Here is a 23,323-nt window from a genome sequence, read left to right on the forward strand (position 1 = left end):
CTATTATCTGGCTGTAAAGGATGTACCTGAGCTTCTCAGAGCTCATTCTGCCAGAAGAGTAGCTGCCACCTCTGCCCTATCCTGTACCTCTGCCAGGAGGCAATGAGGGCGTCTCTGCACACGTTTGCTAAGCATTACTGCTTGGATTTCCATTAAGGCCATGATGCCCATTTTGGTTGGGCAGTCCACCAGATGTTTTTGGTCTACGTGGTGTCCTTGCTTTCTTTCATCCTCCAGATCTGTGTACTGCTTTGGGAGTCTTATCATAGATGAGGAATTTGTGGGAGGAAGGAATCCAATAGAAGTACATATTACTACCTCTCTGTAATGTTCTTTCTAATGGATGTTCCTCCTACAGATTTCTCATCGCCCTTCCTTAGCTGCGCCTCTTGGCAGATAGCCAGTACACCATTGGTTCTGCGGTCCCTCCGCATCAGAGGGCTAGGAAAAAGGGTGGAACTGAGGTCATGGGGGGCTTGGCGCCTCAATATATACTGGCGCCAAAAACAGCTGCCTTGTGGATAGAACATCATAGATGAGGAATCCATGGGAGGAACATCCATCAGAAAGAGCATTACTGAGAGTTAAGTGATTTGTTCTACTGGTGGAGTGTGACTTTGACCGCCACTATGCGTTTCCTCCAATTCCAGTCATCCTCAGGAGGTTGGGGAGGTTTCAGACCTCCCAGGATCTTGATCGCCCTGGTTTGGGCAAAGAGAACGTGGTACCCAGGCCTTCTGGAGTTGGCTGCCTGCTCACCTCGCCAGTTTCCTCCGAGGCCAGACCTCCAACTGAACCTGAGGTCCCTTGATCGGCATGCACGGCTCTTAAGAGGCTGAGGTATGAGGAGTGGAGCCTCATTACGGAGTTGTTGGAGGTGTTGCTGGCTGATCACATGCCTTCCACTACATCTAGTTATGCATGCAGGTGGAGAGGATTTGAGGCATGGGTTAGAGGCCGACGGGCGGCCCCCAATTCATGCCCTACATCTATTGTGATGGAATTATTTTGAATTCTCCAGGGCTACAATCGGGCACAGTCGGAGGCTATTAGGTAGACTTGTCTTTGTTTAAAACATCCCCAGAGCAAAGTTCCTTTATCTCTATTCCAATTATGGCTCAATTTCTTAATGGACTTGTAAATAAAATTCCTCAAACACCGTTTATGGTCCCATCTTGGGATCTGAATTTGGTTCTTACCTTCCTTATGGCAGATCCGTTGGAGCCTTTGCATTCTGCATCTATTGGGCTGCTCACTCTAAAGACGGCCTTCCTGATGGCCATCACATCTGCAAGGTGCGTTAGATGCTAATGCACCTCACAGATGTGATGACCAGGCGCTTTCTTTTAAGCAACCATTTTTTAAGTTTTTCAAAGAGAAGTTTTCTCTGAAAGTCCATCCAAAATTCCTGCCAAATGTGTTTTAAGATTTCCACATTTTGTTTGGAATTGCCAGTATTTTATTCTCCTCCTCATTCATCCATTCAAGGAGGAAGAGAGGTTCCATAGACTCGACCTCAGGAGGGAGTTGAGTGTTTATGTGGCCAGGGCGGCTGCCTTTCACAGAGACAATCAGGTGTTTGTTGCTTTTTCCCAATCCAGGATGGGACAAGCTGTGATGAAACAGGCTATTTCTCATTGAATCATTTTGTGCATTGCTGAATGTAATGAGAAGGAAGGGAAGGAGCTGCCCCTAAACATATGGGCCAACTCTACTTGGGGTTTGGTGGCTTCCTCTGTGCTGTAGATGGGGTGCTGGTTTGAGAGAACTGTTAGGCCACAACCGGGTCTTCCTTCCACATGTTTTCCAAACATTATGGTCTGGTTCTGACCTGGAGTAAAGATGCCCGGTTTGGGTGAGTGGTGTTACAGAGCTGCTTAATCTAAAACTTACATCCCGCAACCCAGAATTGGTACTGCTTTGGGAGTCTACTATCAAGATAAATATGTGGGAGAATGCAATCCATAGAAGGAGAATGGTAATTTTTTTTCTATGGATTCCTCCCCCACAAGTTCCTAATCGCCCGCCTTACCTACCCCTCAATGAAAGCTTGTTTGGCTTGCACCGCTGTGAGTTCTTCTTCTTTTGGGGTGTTGTGGAGGAAGGGTTAACGCTAGGTGTCTCTTAAAAAAAAAAAAAAAAAAAGAAATGGAGAATGGTTGGTTATTTCGCCAATGGCTGTTCTTCACCAAAACAAATACTAATAATTATGTTTATGGGAGTTTGAGTATTTCTGTCCCTCGTTTTTTTAATCCGCGTCTGTTGAGCATGGAGAAAAAGTTAGAGAACTAAGGTATGGGGGGTTTAGCGACTTTCTATATGTACTACCGATGTCATGTCCCGAGTCGAGGGATGGCGCGGTCAAAGCCTGCTGAGGTCGAGAAGACGCAACTGAGCCACTCTACTCCCCTTGTTGACATTTTCCGAGCAGCTGAGGCTGTGCGGATGATCTATCAAGATGGGGAATGTGTGGGAGAAGAATCCATAGAAAGAACATTACCGGTAAGTAATTTCTCTGTCAAATGGTAACAAATAGGTGACAACTGTTTTTTTCTGTGTTTTGGGTAGATGCCAGAAGTAGTTTCATGAAATCATTCATGCAAGCTAACATACTGATATCCTATAGACCTTGTAAAAAGTTAAAAAGAGAATGTGACTGTATTTGTGGATCAATTGTAACCAGTGTTTCATGGAAAGCATACCTTCTTTAATTTCATTATTTCATTAACCTCATTGTGCCAACCCATGTAAGAAAGCATTTTGCTCTTTGCGGGGCACAAAGACATTGTCTTGTGTTGGTATTATATTTCTGAGAGCACCCGTCATTCAATGCAATAGTATTAAAGCTGATGGCCAGACTAAGGTGAATAATCTTCATTTCTTTTTATGTTTTAGCTGTACGCGATTCCTTGGTTCCTCACTATGTTTACACGTAAGTATAGTTGCATGTGTTCTTTCTTACTGGTTTAATGATTTCTGTTCTGACACTTTAAATGGTCTGTCAGGTGAAGACTTTGAAGAATGCCTGTTTCCTCTTGAGGAAGAGGAATAGTGGTGGTGATGGAAGTCGCTCCTTCTGTGTGACCTTTTTCTATGTTTCTTGGCTCTTTCTTTTGATCTTTCCAGAGACCGGAGTTGTCTCTGAGCTTCTCCCTTTGGAGAGCTTACACTTTGACATGGTAGTGCTGGGCAACTTGGAGATTGCGCGCCTGAGAGCCAACTTTGACGATCTGTCTTTCAATGCCTTCAGTGACATGGCCTGACAAGAGCAGCAATTGGTTACTGCATGGTCGGCACTGAGGCACTAAAGACAGACCAACATTTTGGTATCACATTCCTAACATCTTTTGAAACCAGAGGTGTTTTTGTCAACATTTTCGGTCAAAAATCGAATTTGACTGAAGACGTCAGAAAAAAAGTCTTAGCTGTTGAAGTTCCCGAGAAATGTGCTGAGCATGCGGAAAAAAAGAACTGAGCTAACAGAGTATGGTGCAGTGTATTTGTATTGGTGCCAATGTCTTCTTCAGTCTAAACAATAAAGACATCCGAGGGACCTCGACGCCAACGACATTCGGTGCGCCCTGCTGTTGAAAGTTTTTCTCAGATCGACTGCCGCAGGAGAATATAATCTAAAATGTGGAATCTGTGGAGGAACATCCACTAGAAAGAACATTACCCAGGTAAGTATTTTGTTGTTTTTTAATATATTTTATGTTTGCCATGTATGTTGCTTGTGTGTATTGTAAAGGCATACCTATTTGCTGATGATATGTTCTGCTTATTTGTGATGTTGAATTAAAGTTCCCAAAAGCGTTGTTTTTGTTTTAAATTTATTAGGATTTATTCTGCATACCACTGCCATTTGCATGGTCTCAAGGTGCTCTGGTGGATCTGGAAGAGTGTGGGTGGGTTTGATTGCTTGGGAGGAAAGATAAAGGTGAGACTGCAGTGCTTTGTGTCCAGGTTGCAGATATGAAATATGCTGAGCTCTGGATGCTCCTAATCGTTCAAGCTGTGAAGTGTAGGTTGTATTGGAGGCTTTGGGCCACATTACGGCAACAGCGGTGCAGGGAATAAAAATTGTGACAAAGCAGTGGCACCTCGGTTGCCACTGTCTTTGTGCACCTAAATTTACCGCAGTAAATCCTCCACCTTACCACCATAAAACGGCAAAATTGCCTGAATACCCTGGCGGTAGTTCTGCCAAAATCCCTGTGAAGTCTTATGGACTCCAAAAAAATGGCGACTTAGACCGCCTACCACCACTTGTAATCCTGCTGTAAATCCACTGGACCAAGTAGCAGTTGACATTAATGCCTTTTGGGAGTATTTTGATATATTTAGCGGCTAAATACCACCCAACTTGTAATGAGGCCGTTTGTTTATGGGGGCGCCTCAATGTTATATTGTGGGTGTGTGTTGGGCAGTGGATGATTTAGTCAGTTGTAGCTAGAAGTGTAAGTTTCTGATGTTCACAGTCTGGGGGAGGGTCTTTATTTGTGTGGTGAGTAAGGTGAGGAGACATTGAGGGTTAATGAATAGTTGGGGAGTGTTACTGGGGTTTCCATAGTGCTTTCAAATGATTGGTCTTGCTGTCCATTTCATCATGGTGAGAGGTGTTTGGCTTAAGTGGTTGATGCATGAAGATTTCTTGTCTTGACGTTTAGGTGTTCCACGAGACAGGAAAGTGTTCTCCTAGGATTTTTCTAGTGCCTTGATGTGATGTCTTCGTCATTATAGTTTACCAAGTGCCATGGGATATGTTTGAGCCAGATGAGCGGTACTCCGTATGCTGTTCCCATGGTTCTATCTGTGCATACAAGTTGAACTATTGAGAAGTGTAATTTCTGTCACTTGATGAGTGTAGGTTAAATGTTGTTTTGGTAAGCATTGAAGAGACCGTTTTTGAGACTTTTCCTGAATTTCAGGTTGTTGCTTAGGGTGCAGATTTCCCTTTGTAGCGTGTTGCAGTGTTTGGCTAAAAGAGTGGAAAAGGTGGGCATCCATGTCTTTCTCTGCAAAATCTGGTTTCAAATAGTATATCATTTCACAATGTTAGGCCTCTGGTTGGTTGGTAGAGTGAGATTTAGTTTTGTAGGAATTTTGCTTCTTGACCTTCAGGTGCTCTGTGGGCGATGCTGAGGGCATTGCACTGGATGCTTTATTGATTGGTAGCCAGTGCTTTGCTCTGAGGGACAGTTTTGTGTTTCTTCCTGTTAAATATGAATAGGAGTCTGTCAGCTTTGTTTGGTATTCTTTGAAGTTTTTTGTGAGATAGTCTGGAATACCTAGGTAAATGCTGTTTGCATAGTCGATTATTGAAAGAATCTGGGCGAGGGTGGCTTGCACTCTGTGTGAGAAGGAGAGGTAAGGCATAATCCACTGGATAATGTTTAGATAGAAGCAGCACAATTTCACAGTTGCATTGACATGGGGTTCCAATGTGAGTACGTTGTTGATTTATAGTCCTACGTTCTTGATCACTTCAGAATATTTGGGGAAGTTATTCGCGTGAGGCAGTTGCTGAGGGGGTGTTGCTGAACTTTAAATTGCCAGCCATGTTGTCTTTGATTTGGATGTCATCTGCATAATTCGAACAGATGAGCCCGTAGGATTTTATGATCTTCAGCAAAGGAATCGTATAGATGTTGAAGAGGAACAGTGAAATGCTTGATCCCTGGGGAACTCCACAGGTAATCTTTCATATACATGGATCATGGGTTCAAAATGAAATGGAGGAGCCAGGTGATCTCTAGTCTGTCCATTAGGAAAGATGTCATCTATTGTAAAGTTGTTTTATGGAGTCTGGTTTCTTCAAGCCTACTAATTACTGTACTGTGGTTAACATGTTGAGTAGTCTGAGTGCTGAGGTGATGTCATCCACTGTGATTTTGAGGTCGTACCAAATGGAACCTAGTGCCAGTTAGGTGCCTCACAGAGGTCTAAAGCCAACTTGTGGGCAATCTTCAAATTTATTAGACTGCACACGCTCCAATATTTGGCTGAATACATAGTCTTCTAGAGTTTTGGCTGTAAACTGTATGTTTGAGATATAAGAAATGCGGCTTGCACCAATGTTTTCATAGTCCTGAGTGATCTTTTGATCCTTGACTGTAACTGTCTCAGACTCTACCTGGGGCCCTAACAATAGTTTGCTCCTTATCCATTAGCCAATTAGTGTTGTAATTCACACATGGAAAACTACGTAGATATTGGGTCATATTCTGAAACCACATTTTTAAATTATTTTTTTAATTTAATTTGGAGCATGGAAACATCAATAAAGGACATGCTATAAAGACCATTGCATAAAAGTCATAGCATTCAACATAAATCATCCTGTTTGCACTTAATTGGGGGGACAGTACACCAAAAGAAGCATTTCCCCCCCAAGGCCCCGCACAATACACATAGGCTATTTAACCCAGGCATTCAAATGTTACTTAGTTTCACCCTGGTACAGATAAAGAGTCGCCAGGTGGGGTTTAAATGTCAACGCTGGGTATTTCAGGTCGTTGTCCAGTAGGGGGGCCATATAGAGAGGAACTGGTGGATCTTTCCCTCCTTTGCCGCCGTAACCTTCTCCGCCACAAGCACGTCCTAAACCTTAATCCACCATAAGGAGAGGTCCGGACCCTCTACTGACTTCCAGCGGCGGGCGATTGTGATGCATGCCCCCAACAACAATTACATCAGTAGTTTCACAGGCACCCCAGATTTAGGGTAAATCTCCTCATAAGGGGCCCCCAAGAGCAGAGTTTTGGGACACATCCAGAGTTTGCTGCCAGTGATAGTCTATGATCGCCACAATGGTTTCCCAAAAGGAATGAATCGGAGGGCAGTCCCACGGCATGTGGTAGTAAGAGCCCAGTGCCCCACAATTTCGCCAGCAAGAGGGGCGTATCACGGCCTGGATGTGATGTATCTGTACTAGGGGGTAGTACCAGCAAAATAGCAGTTTTAAGGCACACTCGTTGTTGGTCACGCATCTGGAGGAAGAGTGTCCCCAGGCCCAAATATCTACCCACGATTTATCCTCCAGTGGGTGGCCCAAGTCCGCCTCACATCGGCTCATATATTCAGGACAGGAAGTCAGCAGGTCTTCCTACAGGAGGTTATATAGTTTGGAGACCCCCGCCCATCCCTAGACCCTCCAGGGAAGTTAATTCAAGTGGGCTCAGTTTGTGTAGCCTTTTGCCTTGTCTCTGGGTGTAACTGAGCATATGAGAAATTGTCCGCCTTTTTGCATTCCTCAAATGAGCAAGGTTGGCCGTCTTCAATAGCTGCGCCAATGTTTGAAGCCCCTCCGCCCCCCTCATTTCCAGATCCCAAAAGCTTCTAGATGCATACCCGGCGAGAAGGCAGGGTTGCCAAAGATTGGAGATAAAGGGCCTATACCACTAGGGATCGTTTTCCATTTTAGAGGTACGTCCCTTGACTTCAGAGTGACCTTTGTTGACAAAAGCAGGTACTGCCATTGTTTTCGCGTAGCATGGGGGATAAAGGGCAGAAAACGAATGGGAAGAGAGTGTTTAGACTCTTCGATCGCAGCCCATTTTGGTGGGGGAGAAAGGGACATCCATGTGCCACCTCCGCATATTTTCTTTTTTCAAAATATTATTACTGCATTTTATAACAACAAAACAACAAACTACTCAATGTTTTACAGCATATTATATGAGTAGATCCAGCGAAACCACGCATCCAGCAGCATCCACCTTTTGGAGACATCCAGGGACTGCTCCAAAATTTCAAAATTCATGGACCTAACAAGATCATAGGTTTAACCAATAAGAATATCATCTGACATTCTGCAAACTTTCACTGAACAGGCTTTCAAATGAGTATGTCCTTAGTTTCACCTGGATGGAATTGTGAGTTGGTTTGGTTAGAAAGCCATTTGGTAGTGAGTGAAGAGGTGAGGCAGAGGTTCTCTTTACTGCTGTTGGAAAATACAAAGAATCAATTCCTGCTAGGGACCTGCATCCTGCCACCACTTACCTGCGTTGTGGCGGTTAGGAGACTCACTCCAGACCCGATAATACCTCATGAGCCCTGCTTTCTGGACCCATTAGGACCCACCCAGAGACTGCACTTTGAATATATTTTGAAACATGAGCACATCCAGGCCTGAAGACGGATTAATGTAATCCGAAACGCGTTGACACCCAACACCACCTAGGAGTGCTTATTCTATGTTGAAAAGATTGATGTGGGAAGTTCTAAAAGTTATCATCAATGATGTAATTGTGATACAACCTGTAACACCCATTGGATTGACCTTATCTTTGTTTACACAATCTTTTACAGCTCAAACTGTACCATTGTTGTTTTTTGAATCACTGTCTTGTGACAATTTTTTACTATTCTTTACTGTTTACACACTGCACTGTGGAAATTAACAGTGCAACGCACAGAGCCTTTTAAATATAAACATTTGAAGCTTTCTGTTGAACCTGCCTTGAGTTAGTCTGGTTGTTTTCCTTTCTCTACTCTAGCAGACAGACAGAAATATTGAAAGAAGTGGATACTTGAATGATTATAAGATTATGTTAAATTGTGGAGCACCTTGACATGGTACTCGCCACGAAAATTGCAACTTTATTGCCTCAACTATTGTGGATAATTGACTCAGTTGAGTCTTCTTTCTCGCACTAGTTGAGCTAACTGACCTGGGATACTATCTTGTTAGGAGTGCGGCATTGGGCACCTGGGCAGCAACGTCCAGGGTGTGTTTTGTCCTTTGTACAGCATATTATTATCATATCTGTTTTCCAACTTTATCGAACTCTACCATAATCCCCCCAACTCAGCCTACACACCACGTGTCAAGATATATAGGGCCTCATTACGACCCAGGCGGTAACCATGGCGCTAGTAGCTGGTGAATAGCGGAATTACCGCCCCATTCCAAGGTTGGCGGGGCGGTAATTCCCCATTCACTATTGGCCATTCCCATTTTTGCCCCCATAGGGCTCAATGGAAATGGGGAAGGCGGTAGTTACGGTACCGCAAATTGCAGTACCGTAATTACCTCCAAGGTCCCTTTGCGGTTCCAATCCTTAAAACCAGCCGTTAAGGTGGGAACCCGCAAAGGGACCTCGTAATTAGGCGGTATGGGGTTAACGGCGCCACCACCTTTTACGCTGCTGTTAACCCCTTACCACCTGGGTCGTAATGAGGCCCATAGTGTTAATCACTCTGCATCTACCTCCCCCAGTGCATCTACCTCCCCCCGTGCGGCCTGCATGGCCTCCTCCCCCAGTGCGGCCTGCATGGCCTCCTCCCCACCGTTGCATGTAAACAAACTAAAGTTAGCACTATGCATCGTTGAATGTCCATGCCCAACTCCGCTTTTAGTTTGCTCATTGCCTTTCCGCATGCTCCAGTTTCTGCTGTGACACACTTTTCCAACTCCCTCATCATCTAGTCATCTAGTTACGCTCGGCTCTTTAACATCTTTCCACCTCATAGCTATATTGCGTTTAGCCATTATGTACATCAGATCTTTAATTTTATTCAGCGGTTTATCTTTTACATTTCTCTTGTATCTGCCCAGCATGTAAGCTTCCGGAGTCAGGATATCCAGTTCTATGCCACCTTGGGCCCTGTATGCCACCCTCCTCCAAAATCCTTGCACTATTGGGCATCCCCAATACATGTGTACAAGTCCAGCATCTGCAACCCTACATCTGGGACATTCTTGTGTTTTCGCACCCCTAAAGGTCGCAATAATGGCAGGTGTGAGGTATGCTCTTTGCATAATAGTCAATTGTATTAGTTGTAGTCTGGCATTCCTAGAGACCTTTCTATGGTACAACTTCATCTCTTTCCATTCTTTATCCTAAAACGTCTTCCCCAATTCCATTTCCCATCTCTCCCTGCACTTGAATTCTGTTCTCGAGTTCCGATCTATCAGTACTTCATAGATCCAAGAGATGGCATGACCACCCTCTGCCACCGCGAGCAGCGTCTTAATGTCTTCACTCTCTATGGTCTCATCATTGCTATTCGGCCACCTATCACGCAATACCTTCATCAGTGTGTTCTGCAACAGAAACTGGCCTTCATGAATGCCGTGGTTTCTTGCAACTCAGCAAACGTCATCAGCCCCCTTTCGTTCTGCAGGCCCCTACCATAGCTATACCACGCTCCACCCACCTTGTTCTCACTGTCACCCTACTGCCTGGTTTACCCTCCAGAAGTGCCACTATCGGGGCCTGTGGCAAGAGCGGATCCGCTAGTCCCATGATTCCGCAAGCCCTTTTCCAAACTCAGATGCCCAATTCTACCAGGTAAGGGTAATTGGTTTGTTCCCTGGTGGGAATCCAAAGTAGTTCTCTCGGGTACCTTCTTTTTAAAACCGGTTGTAACAGCGCTGTTTCTGTCATGGGATTATCAGCCAATTATTGCACATCGTACTGTAGCTGGCAAGCCAGAAAGTACAGCTCGAAATTTTGTATTTTTAACCCCTCGCCCCCCTTGTTCGTACGGTCTTTGCAATGTGCTCTGAGCCACCCTGTTCCTCCCCTCTAGCCACAGGACCCCCCTACATATTTTTTCTAAATCTCAGAAGAACTGCCTTGGAATATTATACAGGACTTTCCCGAAACAATGCATGAGTCTCAGCAGCGCCACCTTTTTCAGCAGCGCTGCTCTGCCCATCACAGACAGGGGTAGCTTACTCCAGAACTCCATAGATTTCACCAACCCATTTTTGGCCCGTGCTGTACTGAGTTTGTGTTCCTGTGTAGGGTCTCGATTAATGTTAACCCCCAAGGACCTAAAGGAATCCTTGCTCCAAGGTAGAGGAAGGGCTGGTAAGTCCTCCTCCGCCACAGTCGCCATCACGGCTAGTGGGAATAAGCATGACTTACTCTTATTTATTCTGATACCTGTCAATGCACTAGAATTATCCAATACCTCAAGGATGTATTGCAGAATTAATTCCAGGTTGCACAAATACAGCAACATATCAGCATACATGGACACCACATGTTTCACCCCCCCCTCTATATCTATACCTGCATCACCATATTCCTGCCTCAAATATGCCGCCATAGGCTCTTCCGCTATAATATAGCAATGGGGACAGTGGGCAGCCCTGTCTCATACCCCTATATAGTTTCCGCCTATCCGAGTATATACTCCCATTTCGACCTCTGGCCATCTGTTTAGTATATATCAGCTGTACCCATTTCATGCACTGCAACCCAATCCCCATCTTTATCTTTGTGGCGTACAACCAATTCCAGTGTACTGAGTTGAACGCATTAGTCGCATCTAGTGAAGCAACCGCACAGACTGTCGTCCCCTGTACTGTGGATCACTTGGTGCAATCTCCTGAGGTTCTCAGTAATGTTCCTCCTCTCTACATACCCGGTCTGATCTGGATGGATCAGCACGTTTATTACCCTGCGGAGCCTATTTGCTAGTATTTCTGTAAGGATCTTGCTGTCCTGATTCAAGAGTGACAGTGGCCTATAGGATCCGCAGTCTGTATTTATTTTATCTGATTTGAGTAGTGGCACTATCAGGGCCTCCCTCAAACTGTCAGGGAGTATATGTTCTGCGTATGCCTCGTTCTACATCTTAGCCATCAGCGGCGCCAGCATGTCAACATTTGCTGGGGAGTCCATTGTGCCTGGAGCCTCACCCGCAGGCAGCGTTCTAATGGTGGCTACAACGTCCTCCGGAGTTATGGGTGCTTCTAGTGACTCTGCCTGAAGTGCATCCATACAGGGTACGGGATTGAGGTCAAGAACATCCTGCAGGTCCCAGCAAAAACCTCATTAGTACCTGCCTGCTTATCTCCTCTTGCTCCCTATTCTGGATGGAGCATATAGGAGATCTGATGTCATTGCGTCTACACAACCAGGCCAACTTTCTCCTAGGTGTATCTCCCTGTGCATGGCTCCTTTCCAGGTATTTTGCATGATTAAACTTACCCAATCTATCCCACCGCGTTAGACATGCCTGTTTCAGTTCTATTACTTCCTCTATGTGTTCTTTATTTACCTTTGCCTCCCTCTCTAATACCTTCAATTTGTCTTCCATGCTCCACAGTTCATTGACAATGACTTTTTGTACACCCCCAGATTCCGCTATCATTTTCCCTTTGATTACCACCTTGAACGCCTCACACATCGTGCCCACCTTCTACACACTCCCCTCATTTACTGCAATGTATTCAACTGTCCTTTTCCGAATATGTTTGGCAAATGCTTTGTCTAACAGTGCCTGGCTCCTCAACTTCCATGTAGGTATGGGTGGTTTCGGGGCCGACACCCGCCATCTCGCCACGAGTGGGGAGTAGTCTGACAGGACCCTGGCTAAGTATTCCACTTCAGAGAATTCGACTTCATGTTCCTCACCAGCAAACACATAATCTATTCTTGTGTATACCTTATGCTGGGCAGAATAATGAGAGTATTCCTTACCTTCTCCGTGTTGTACCCTGCATAGATCTCGTACCTGGAAGTGCTTCAGCAGCGAGTTTAACACCTTGTCCGGAGCAGACGGCTGTTTGTGCTTCTCGTCCGATCTATCCACAGTTGGGTCCAATGTACAATTAAATCCCCTCCCCAAATTAGTGTCCCACCTCTGTAGCGTCCCAACCTCGCATACAATGATCTAAAAAACACTGTGGCTTCATGGTTTCGCGGTTTTCCAATATACTGTGTAACATTGCCATTCTACCCTCATTGTCTTTGTGGTCAACGCCTTGAATGGTATAGCAGGGTCCACCCAAATAAGGACCCCTCTTGCATATGTCGAGTAAGTGGAGCCTACCATCACTCCTCCTCACACCTCCAACAGGTATTTCTACTTTTGTGCATCTAAATGCGTTTCTTGTAACAATGCTATCCCTACTTTGTTCCTCTTAATATACATGCTCACTCGCCTACGTTTCACGTAATTATTAAGCTCACTGACATTCCATGTCATGATTTTAACAGTGTCGGCCATTATAATACCATGTCAAGGGTATCAATGAGGCCACCGACCCATAGCCAGCCTCAGTAAGAGTTTAATGCATGCAGCGTTTAACCATGTATGCCAGGCTCTCCTCTTCCATCCCTCCCCACATCAAACCAAACTGAAACTTAACTTGTCCATCTATGCTAAGCATGCTAGAACTTCCTCGTTTCTGCTCCATTCTACCTAGTCGCTAGACTAGTCTCCTGGTGCCCTATGGGCAGGCCCTGTACAGCAGCCCTGAAATTACTTCTCAGGTGGGTAGAGGGTCTGCTCACAGCATTCTCTCTACCTGGTTTCTGTAACCCACTTTATTGCTCCCGCTGCCTTTGCAGCATATCTTATCGCTTCTGTACTACTTATAAATCCCTATTGCTATGCAGCCTAAGCATAACTGTACCTTGTTACACCCATATTTCCAATCATTGACAGTTCTGTTGTAGCTATCTGCTCAGGGTCTCCTTCACTTCTGGGTATGTTAGTTCTGTTCCAGTGTTTCCGATATCTGGGCACTGTCCCTCCACTCCTGTGCTTCCATCGGCGTCTCAAAGAAAAGAACCTTGCCATTATATATCACCTTTAGCTTTGCTGTATATATCAACATATACTTTAGGCCCACCTTCCTGAGCCTGGCTTTCGTTGTGATGTATTGGGCTCTCCTCTTCTGGACCTGGAAGGTGTAGTTGGGGTACAGTGAGATCTGCGCTGATGTCCTTTGCATCGTCCCTCCTGACCTAGCGATGGCCAGGATCTTCTCCCTATCCTTGTAGTTTATTACCTTAGCTATCACGCACAGGCCTTCGTGGAGCACCTGGCGGTGGCCTTCTGATGAGGGAGCAATGTGCTCTTTCAATAGTAAACCCTTGCGTGCGTTCTCCCGCGCCAATTTCCTTGAGCAACATGTTTTCTATGTAAGTAGTGGGATCAGACCCTCCCGCTCCTTCAGGCAGCCCCATGATTCTGATGTTATTTCTGCATGCCCGACCCTCTGCCTCCTCTTCCCTATCTTCCAGTAGTTTAACTTTCTACAGGAGGATGTCTATGTATTTCGTTGTTCGCACGCTCACTTCTTTGTTCTCTTTGACCTGCTCCTCTAATTTCCTTGTGCGTTCCGCTATGGCTCTAGCGTTGCCTGAAGCGCTGCGATGGCCTTCAGGATCTGCTGCTTCCCCGTGTCCACCATGTTTCCTGGGGACGATGTCTGCTCCTTCTCTTTATCCGCGCTGTCTCCTTCTTGACGATTGGCTTGGCCTTTCGCAGAGGTTTCCAATGTAGTTTGCTTGTGCTTGGTCTTATTGCCCTTGGTCGCCATCGTGCCCAGCAGGTCTCCTTCTCCTAAGGACAGCCGCACAACATAACGCTAGTCCGAACAAATTCCATGTAGCAAGCCCTGACGGAGGCGCCAGGCGCAATGTATGCTACCACCTTATTTCCTCCAGAGTTCTGTGGCTCACCCTACCAGCCTTCCCCCAGAACATTCCCCGGCTTGCTATGCAGTGTGAGCTCCTGGGTCCTCCCACCATCTGGCACTGTGCTGGGGTGCCACGTTTGTCGGAATGGGTGGAATGTTTAGAATTAGCCCCAGAAGTCTGTGCTGTTGCGTCTGTTCCCAATGATCTCATTTGGCCCTCCTTGCTTCCAAGTTCTGTGCACAGTCCGCGGATCTGCTTTCTGCCAGAGTCCGCTCTCCAATGGGAAGATGTTCTCTCAGTGCTCTTTTTTTTATGCAGCCGCAATGCAGCGACGACGCAGCAGGATCGCTGTTGCCTCTCCACCCGGGTCTGCGTTTCTCGAGGGTCTTGCAGTCTCCCAGCTTTGCACAGTTCTCTGTATTGTTCACAATGATGGATACAGTCCTCGAGCACCCCCCCACAGTTTGTGATTGCCTCCTTGATTCCCGGGAGTCTGAGCTTTGGCCTTCTCTGTGGGGTGATGTCACCTCTGGCCCACAGGGTATGACGGGACCGCTGCGCTGCCGTGCGTCGTTCTACCGTCAGCTCACGTGTGCTGCATGTAAACAGGCTCCTTACTTTGGCTTCGCTGCAGCCTCCAGAGTTTGAGGGCCTTTGCAACGCACTGACGGTGCGCTATTCATACGAACTGCACCCTGTGGCTTGGGCCTCTGTTATCCAGTCGAGGCTCGCTGTACTTTATATATATTCCGTTCCTCTAGGAGAGAGGAATGTTTGCTGCCCCAGGTGGTGCTGTATTTCCCAGTTCGTTTCACAGGAGGCTGAGAGTTCATATTCTCTGCGGGGTGGTGTCCCTTCTTGCTTGCCGGGTATGGTTTGACCGCAGCGCAGCAGTGTATCGCCTGCTGCCTGTCGGGTATACTGCGTGTATGTAGGCTCCTATACCTTGGCCCCGCTTCAATAACCAGAGTGTTAGGGCCTTCGTACTGCACTAACTGTGCGTTATTCTGATATGCTGTGAAGCGAGGAAGTAAGTTCATTTTAACTGCTGTGGTACGGCTCATCAGTGAAATCGCCTGGCCTGTCCAACTCAAGTCATTTTCTAGTGATTTGATGAGGGGGGCAGGTTGTCTGCAAAGAGGTCTTTCGGGGAAGCCATAAGCCAAACCCCATATATTTGATGGATTTGGTATCCCAGTGAATTGGGTAAAGAGATTGAAGAGAAGAGATATCCTGTGGAGATAGCCACACCCCTAATGCTACCGATTTCCCATAATTCATTATGAAGCCGGCTACTTGGCCAAAAGGCCAGAGTTCTTGAAGGGTTGCTTGGAGGGAGGGCTGAATATTGGAAATAGAGAGTAATACATCAGCGGCATAAAGGGAAACATTGTGGGGATAATCCCAAACCCTAACCCCTTGAATTGATACGTTACTATGTATACGTTGTGCCAGTGGTTCCACGATTAAGGCAAGCAGGAGGGGAGAGAGGGGGCAGCCCTGCCGTGTACGGCATGTAAGGGGGTGTTCGGGGCTGAATGTTCCAGGTTAACCTGCAGTAAAGTATTCAGGGAGGTATATTTTGCTGCAATCATGCTTCTAAAGCAGTGTCCAAAACGAAAGGCCTCTAATGTTAAATGCATAATGGACCAATCGACCTTTTCAAATGCCTTAGTAGCGTATATGGCTAAAAGGGCTAATTTTCCCTGGTTCATGGTGGTAGTCTCTATCAGATTAAGGGCTCGCCTAATGTTAGCTCCCGTCTTTCTTCCCAGGACAAATCCCGTTTGGTCGGCATTGATCAGTGTAGGGAGCAGTGGGGCTAAGCGGTTTGCCAATACTTTCGAATAAATATTTGCATCGATATTCACCAGAGAAGTTGGCCTATAGGTGGCACAGTGCCTCAGATCCTTACTGGGTCTTAATAATAATAATATTGTGGTTGAGGTTTGCATGGAGGGAGTCACACAACCCACCTCTCTAAATGAATTAAAGAGTGCTGTTAAAGGAGGGAGCAGTTGGCTACTAAAGAGTTTATAAAGTTTCAGTGAAAATTTGTCATGGCCGGGAGCTCTAGACTTCAAGGATCGTATTACCGCCTCCACTTCTTCCTGCTGAATTGGGGCCTCCAACGCCTCCATCTCCACCCGGGATAGGCACGACAGGGCAGCTTTCTCAATGTACCTTCTTTGGGCTGAGTTTGATCTAACCGGAGCTGAGATTGTTTCCAGCAGCTGGGCTTTCACTAATTGTAGTTTAATCCGTTCCCCATATTGAGTTGCCCCTTGTTGATCTTTAGGGCCTATGATAAAGTTGCATTTTCTGGAATGAGACAGTTTACTCACTAAGAGTTGGTTGGCTTTATTCCCTTTAGCATAGTATCTCTGTTTGATAGACATCACAGACTGAGCAGTCTCTACTGCATTAAGGGCCTCTAGTTTATTTCGGGCAATGTGGAGGGCTGAGTGGAGTTTAGGGGACCAACCCTTCTTATATTTACCCTCGATATCTGACATTTCTTGTTCTAGTTGGGCTCGGGTTTGTTTTTCCGTTTGTGATAGGCCGCCATATGAGCTATTAAGATACCCCTGACCACTGCTTTCATGGCGTCCCACATCGTAGCTGGGGGCGTCAGTTCAGTGGGGTTTTCCTGAAAATAGTCCCTTATTGCTTTCGCTGCCGCATCCCACTGGGCCATATCGTTTAAGATTGAGCCATATAGGCACCATTGCAGTCTGGGAGGCAGAGCTGGTTCCCAGGCTCTAACTTGCAGAAGAACTGGGGCATGGTCTGACAGAACCCTGGGGGAAATAGCCACTCTACCTATTAATGGCATAAGCTGGAGTGACACCAAGATGAAGTCTATACGGGAGGAGGAACGATGGACCTGTGAGAAAAAATCTTCTGGATATAATACTCTCCAGGCGTCAACCACGCCCAGGGATTTGAACAGCTGGAGGATGCTCAGGGAGATTTTGAAATCTTTAGAGGAGGGGGCATGCATTTTGTCTTCGGTAGGATCGGGGTTGCCATTAAAGTCCCCCCTCGATAACAATTTGGCCCTCTAAGAAGGGGAGGAGGGACTACTCTAGCTCTCTAAAGAAAAGTCCTTCATTCCAGGCATAGATCGAAATAAGTGAGTATAGTTGACCCAAGAGCATACCTTTCACTCCAATATACCGACCTCCAGGGTCTCGACTAATGTCCAACTCTTCAAACTGGATGCCGCTCGCCATCAGGAACGCTGTCCCCCATCCCCCTGTTTCAGACCCCCCAGAGGACAAGAATTGCTTAGGAAAGTCCCTGCTCCGAAGGCGAGTATAGTCTACTGGGAGATGATGGGTTTCCTGCAAAAAGGTCACTGTGCTCTCTTAAATCCCTCAACCGCCTCAGGATAGATAGCCATTTTACTGGTGAGTTCAAACCTTTCACGTTTAGCGAGACAACTTTCAGGTTCAGGTGAGGTACTGATGGGCTTTCCTCCTCTGCAGCGGCATGCGCGGGGGTTAGGTGGGTTTCAGCCACCATCCAAAATAAGGGCATTTCTGATATCCTGCTCCAACCAAGGTTTTAACTATGCGAACAGAGACCAACAAAGAAATTGAGTTCCAAGGTGGACTCCAAAGGTTGGCAAAAACATTAGGCAAAACACACTAAGGATCTCCTTGAGGTCAGGCATGGGCCACGTGAAGCCCATCTTTAAGCACTGCATTAATCAGCATTCCCATGGTGCTAGTTGCTGGGACTTTAAGTACCAATAAGAGACTAGTGGGTCCTGTCAGCAGCAACATCTTTCTGGATCAAGTGTGTGGGGGATGTTTTCCTGAGTTGCAACCCTTCTGGACTCTTGACCAGGTGGAACACTGTTTTTTTAGAAGATGGCCCTCAGCTCCCACATGAGTGCTGGGTGGGGCGTCACCCCCCTTGTCTGGGGAAGAAGCGTTCAGGATCGCCTCTGCATCCTTCAGGCAGGAAATTGAACGGAACACCCCCTTAAATGTGAACTGTACAAAGGTGGGAAACAGCCAGCTGTACCTGATCTTTTGGTCGCTCAGGAATAGAGTTAGAGGCCGGAGTGCTCTGCATTACTCTTACGTCCCGTCCTGTCCCCTTTCCTCCATACTGCATGGGCGTCCCTTCCAAGGGACGAGAGACGGAACCTTTTTCACCTGAAAAAACCTTCTTCCCCTTTAAATTCAGAGGCACGCGTGGGTGCGGGCCTGGCAGCATGCACTGCCCTGACTCTGCCCTCCGGCGCCACACCTCAGTCCCCTTTTTCTGAGTCAACTGGAACGGGTCGAATTCACCAGCGCTCCTGGGTTTGGCTACGGCTATGTAATTCCACGCGCGGATTCTTCTTCTCTTCTTTCTTTTCATCATCCAGGTACTCGGGCCTCAGGCGTCACGCTCCTCCCCGGTGCCTGTCGACTTCTACAGGGTTCAGCAGGTGTCCATCCTGCGACGGGCTCCTCCCAACTACGGTGCCTTGGCCCAGACCACTGTTGGCAAGCTTGTACCGCGTGCAACGCGCTATCCTCAAGGTCTCTGAAGTACAGACTAGCCAGGTGGAAGGAGCTCTTCCAGAGATCGCCTCCAAAGGACCTAAAGGACTTCGTCTATCAATCTAGGCCCAGTGTAGGGCAGCTCTTTTCCCGTGCTCTCCACAATGGTGACTCCTTTCCAAGGACTCACCCGCGCTGGAGGGACCGCCCAGGTCCTGGTACCATTGCAAGTACCGAGGCTGAATCAGCTACCAGCCGACAGGCCCAAGGGGTCAGTAGATCCTCCCGGTGACAGTGCTGAGGGACCGGAAGGTTCTTTTATCGGATCTTCACCCGAGGGGCTACGTCCTAGTACCAGCAACTTGTCCGAGGGGGCGCCTATACGAAGTTCTACCGGCAGATCCGCCGAGGGTGAAACAACTACCGGCCTCGGCCTGAGGAATAGGGTAGGCCCCATGATCCACACTCAAGAGTCCTGGACGGGGCGAGGCCCAGTGAGCCGATCAACAAGACACAGGCACGTGGAAGGCAGCTCTACAAAATGGCTGCCGTGCCACAAAATCCAGACATCCGGCCGACGCCGTCCCAGGGAAGGCAGCAGGTGGAGGATCGTGTATTAAGGTGGGACTGTTGCCAACCAGTTATGTGGCCTACAGCTTACCCTTCCTTCAAGGTATGTTCCCAGCTGCGTCCATATGGGCAGAGCATGCAGCACCTGCAGCAGCCCCTCGCTACCCCGTCAATATCGCCTACCACCAATCCGGCCTGCAAAGACAGGTTTTTTGAACGGTTCCTCGGGTTAATGAAATCTCCTCGGATGGGGGACATCCTCAGGGACGGCATGAGGGACGGGCTCCCTCCAATGGCTCTGGCCCCTCAGGCGCTGGTGCAGACGCCTCTGGCCCTTGTCCAGCCTCATATCCAGGTGGTTCCGCAACAGCGTAAGCCTCCGGCTCCGGTCTTCACACTGCAGCCCACGGCTTCCAACTCCCTGCTGCCGGTCCCTGACCAACAGGACCCGCAGGGGGACATAGATGAGGAGGAAGACCCCGACACGCCATCTTCGGCTAAAGCCTTCCACAAACGTCTGGCAGGGCTGGCAGAGTACTTGGGCCTTCCTCAACCCGGGATCGAGCAACCAGCAGAGGTGGTCCTTGCAGAAGTCCTCACACTACGGCCTGCTACTAGAACAGGGATCCAGATGCTCAATGACGTAGTTGCCTTGGCCAAGAAGGGTTGGCTCAAGCCCCACCATTCCAGCCGGTGGACAAATGCCTGGACGCCAAGTACAGATAGATGGTGGGGGATACACTCTTGCTATTGGCCCATCCTCAGCCACACTCCTCCGTGATCACTGCAGCATCACTATACTCCAAGCCTCAGTCGTCCTCAGCCTCCTCCTCTGCGGCGCTGCTAGCCAAGGAGGAGATGATCTTGGAGGCGTACGGCAAAAACCTGTATTCCAACGTGTCCTTGCACCTTTGTCAAGCCAACACGGATGCCATGCTGTCAGCCGTCAACCAGAGGCTCTGCCGGGAAAATGTGGATTTCCTCGCAGAGCTTCCGGCGCAGAGCCAATCGCGATTCAAGTCGGTATTGGCAGAGACCAAAATGGTGGCGCAAGACATGGAGTCCACCGTGGCCCACATTGACACCTCTGGCTGTGCCATCTGCATTGCCACGGACATGAGAACGACGGCCTGGCTCTGTGTGACAAAATTCAACCCGGAGGTCCAGGATTGCATCTTAGATCTTCCGTTCGAAGGGGGTGACCTCTGCCACTCCACAACAGACGAGGAGCTGGATAAAAAGAAAAACAGCTCATGAACGGCCAAGTCTTTATCCATCTTGACAAAGACCATGCCCAAAACATACACCCAGTCACAGCAGCGCTCAAACAAGGGGCCTACATACGGAGGGTTCTGAGTGAGGCTTCCAAGAGCGGAGGTCCAGGCAGCCGGACCGTTCGCAGACTCAACATCGGCGCAAACAACAAAAGGTGGGGGACTAAGGGCTTTTTTCAGTCCCCCTCCTCCGCACCAGCCTCAGAGGGAAAGAAGGCATGACAGGTCCCTCAGGGTCTACGTGTCTCCAGTAGGGGGCAGGCTTGCTCTCCATGCACATTTCTGGCGCCAGAATTTCACGGACCCCTGGATCCTCTCAGTAGTCTCCACGGAGTACCGCCTCCCTATCCCAGCCTCTCCTCCCTCCTCCCCTTCACTCCCACAGGTTGGGACAGCAACTCTTTTGGTGGAGATCCGGTTGCTCGTCCAGAACCAGGCAGTGGAGGAAGTCCACGCCTCCCAGTGACTCCAGGATTTTCGCCATTCAGAAGAACCACTAGGCGGGCCTGAAAGTTGTGCTGGACCTTTCCACCCTCAACCTCTCCCTACCTCTACAAAAATTCAAGATGGTTACGCCAGCTTTGATAGCGGAGACATTGTGCAAGGGAGACTGGATGTGCTCCCTGGATCTGAAGGACACGTACCTGCACGTCCCGATCTGGCAGCCTAATCATTCCTTTCTACGATTCAGGATCATGGGCTACCATTTCCAATACAAGGTGCTTCCTTTTGGCCTCAAGTCGGACCCCAGGGTCTTTACCAGGCTGCTGAACACTGTGGCAGCACTCCTCGGGTCTCAGGGCCACCACATCTCCCCGTACCTCGACGACTGGCTCGTCAGGGCGATATCTCCGGAGCAGTGCACCATACTTCCCACGCTCTTATGAACACACTGCACGAGCTGGGTTTTTCACTCAACCACAGGAAGTTGCAGCTGCAGCCCATATAGATACTGACGTTCTTGGGTCCCATTTGGGACATGTGCTCCGAGAGAGTTTTTCCCTCGGAGGACAAGATCACGCCCCTCAAGAGGGCCACTGCGCACTTCCTCAGCAGAGAAGTGACCTCGCTCTGGTGGTACCAACACCTACTGGGTCTCATGGCAGCAGTCCTGTTGGCCGTCCCCACACGAGACTCAGCAAGAGAAGGATACAGCTGCACTTTGCAGCCTTTTGGAACCAGGAGCGGGGCTCTCGGTCAGAGATGATCAATGTTCCTCCATCACTTCACCCGGACCTCACATGGTGGTCCAGGGATAACAACCTTTGGCTGGGCAAGCCTTTCCAGCAACCTACCCCGCAGGTCACCATCAATACGGACTCCTCTCTCTCGAGCGTTGGGGGGTCCACCCTGGACAACCACTGCGTCCATGACACCTGGACCCAGCAGGAGCAGGAGTACCACATTAATTGGCTGGAACTGAAGGCGATCTGGCTGGCGCTCAGAGCCTTCCTTCCGGTTATCGAGGGCAAGGTCGTCCTCATTCAGACAGACAACTCGACCAGCATGTTCTATGTCAACAATTAGTGAGATACCAGATCCCCCACCCCACTGTGCAGGCTTGCAGTCAGCATGTGGGAATGGGCCCTGGAGAACATCTACCGCACGGCTGTCCACCTACCGGGGGAATCCAACATGGAGGCAGACGGGCTCATTAGATTGGGGGTGGACAACAACGAGTGGCAGTGGAACAACCTAGTACTGCAGGAACTCTTGTAAGAAAGGGGACACCCCCAGGTGGACCTCTTTGCCTCATGGGACAACAGGAAATGCCAACTGTTCGCTTCCTGGCAGGGTCAGGGACCTGGCTCCCTGGTCAATGCATTCCAGATTCAGTGGGACGGAATGACAGCATACGCCTTCCCGCCCACTCCACTGATACACAGGGTGATGTGCAAGATCAAGGAATCTCGCCACCTCAGCATCATTCTAATAGCACTGTGGTGGCCGGTGAGGCCATGGTTCTCGGAGCTGCTCAGCCTCTCGGAGAGGCTGCCCATTCACCTCCTGACAGGCCCAGCACATCTTCTGGCTCAGCAGGGGGCTCGGGGGTCATCCACCCAGAGCCACAGACACTAGCCCTTAACAGTGTGGTTCCTGAACAGGTAAGGCTAGGTCCCCTCGCCCAGGCTAATCTAGACATCATACAGGGCACCAGGAGCAAGTCTACCAGGGCCCAGTATAAGAGCAAGTGGACCAGGTTCTGCCACAGGGCAGACTCTAAGGGACTGTAAGGGTATCAACCCCCTTCATGTACCTTGGACGACATGCTCCCCTTCTCGGCGCACCTCGCTCACTCTGGCGTGCAGGTGGACACTTGCCACACTTACTTGGCAGCCATTGGGGCTTACAGAAACTCGGAGGAGGAGATCTTTTCCTCTTCCAACTCGATTGTCAGTAAACATTTGACGGGACTCACCAGGCTCTACCCGCCCATCAAGAGGCCTCACCCCGTGTGGGACCTCAACATAGTTCTGGGTGCCCTGGTGCACAAACCATTTGAACCAATGGCGTCCGCGGGCATCAGGCTGGTCACCATTAAGACGGCCTTGCTAGTAGGCCCAGGCTCGCAGAATCAGTGAAATTC

General features: G+C 48.4%; 1 protein-coding gene across 11 annotated transcripts in view; it reads left to right on the forward strand.

The window, feature by feature from the left end:
- TBCK (TBC1 domain containing kinase) overlaps positions 1-23,323 on the forward strand; it is a 2,754,978-nt gene that overhangs the window by 2,164,090 nt on the left and 567,565 nt on the right. For all 11 annotated transcript variants that reach the window (XM_069630931.1, XM_069630933.1, XM_069630936.1 and 8 more), the window contains one exon: positions 2,896-2,932. In XM_069630931.1, coding sequence (XP_069487032.1) covers positions 2,896-2,932 — 37 coding nt within the window. The remainder of the gene's footprint in view (positions 1-2,895; positions 2,933-23,323) is intronic.

Source organism: Ambystoma mexicanum, chromosome 6q (assembly GCF_040938575.1).
Source record: "Ambystoma mexicanum isolate Mex_15411 chromosome 6q, UKY_AmexF1_1, whole genome shotgun sequence".
NCBI lineage: Eukaryota > Metazoa > Chordata > Amphibia > Caudata > Ambystomatidae > Ambystoma > Ambystoma mexicanum.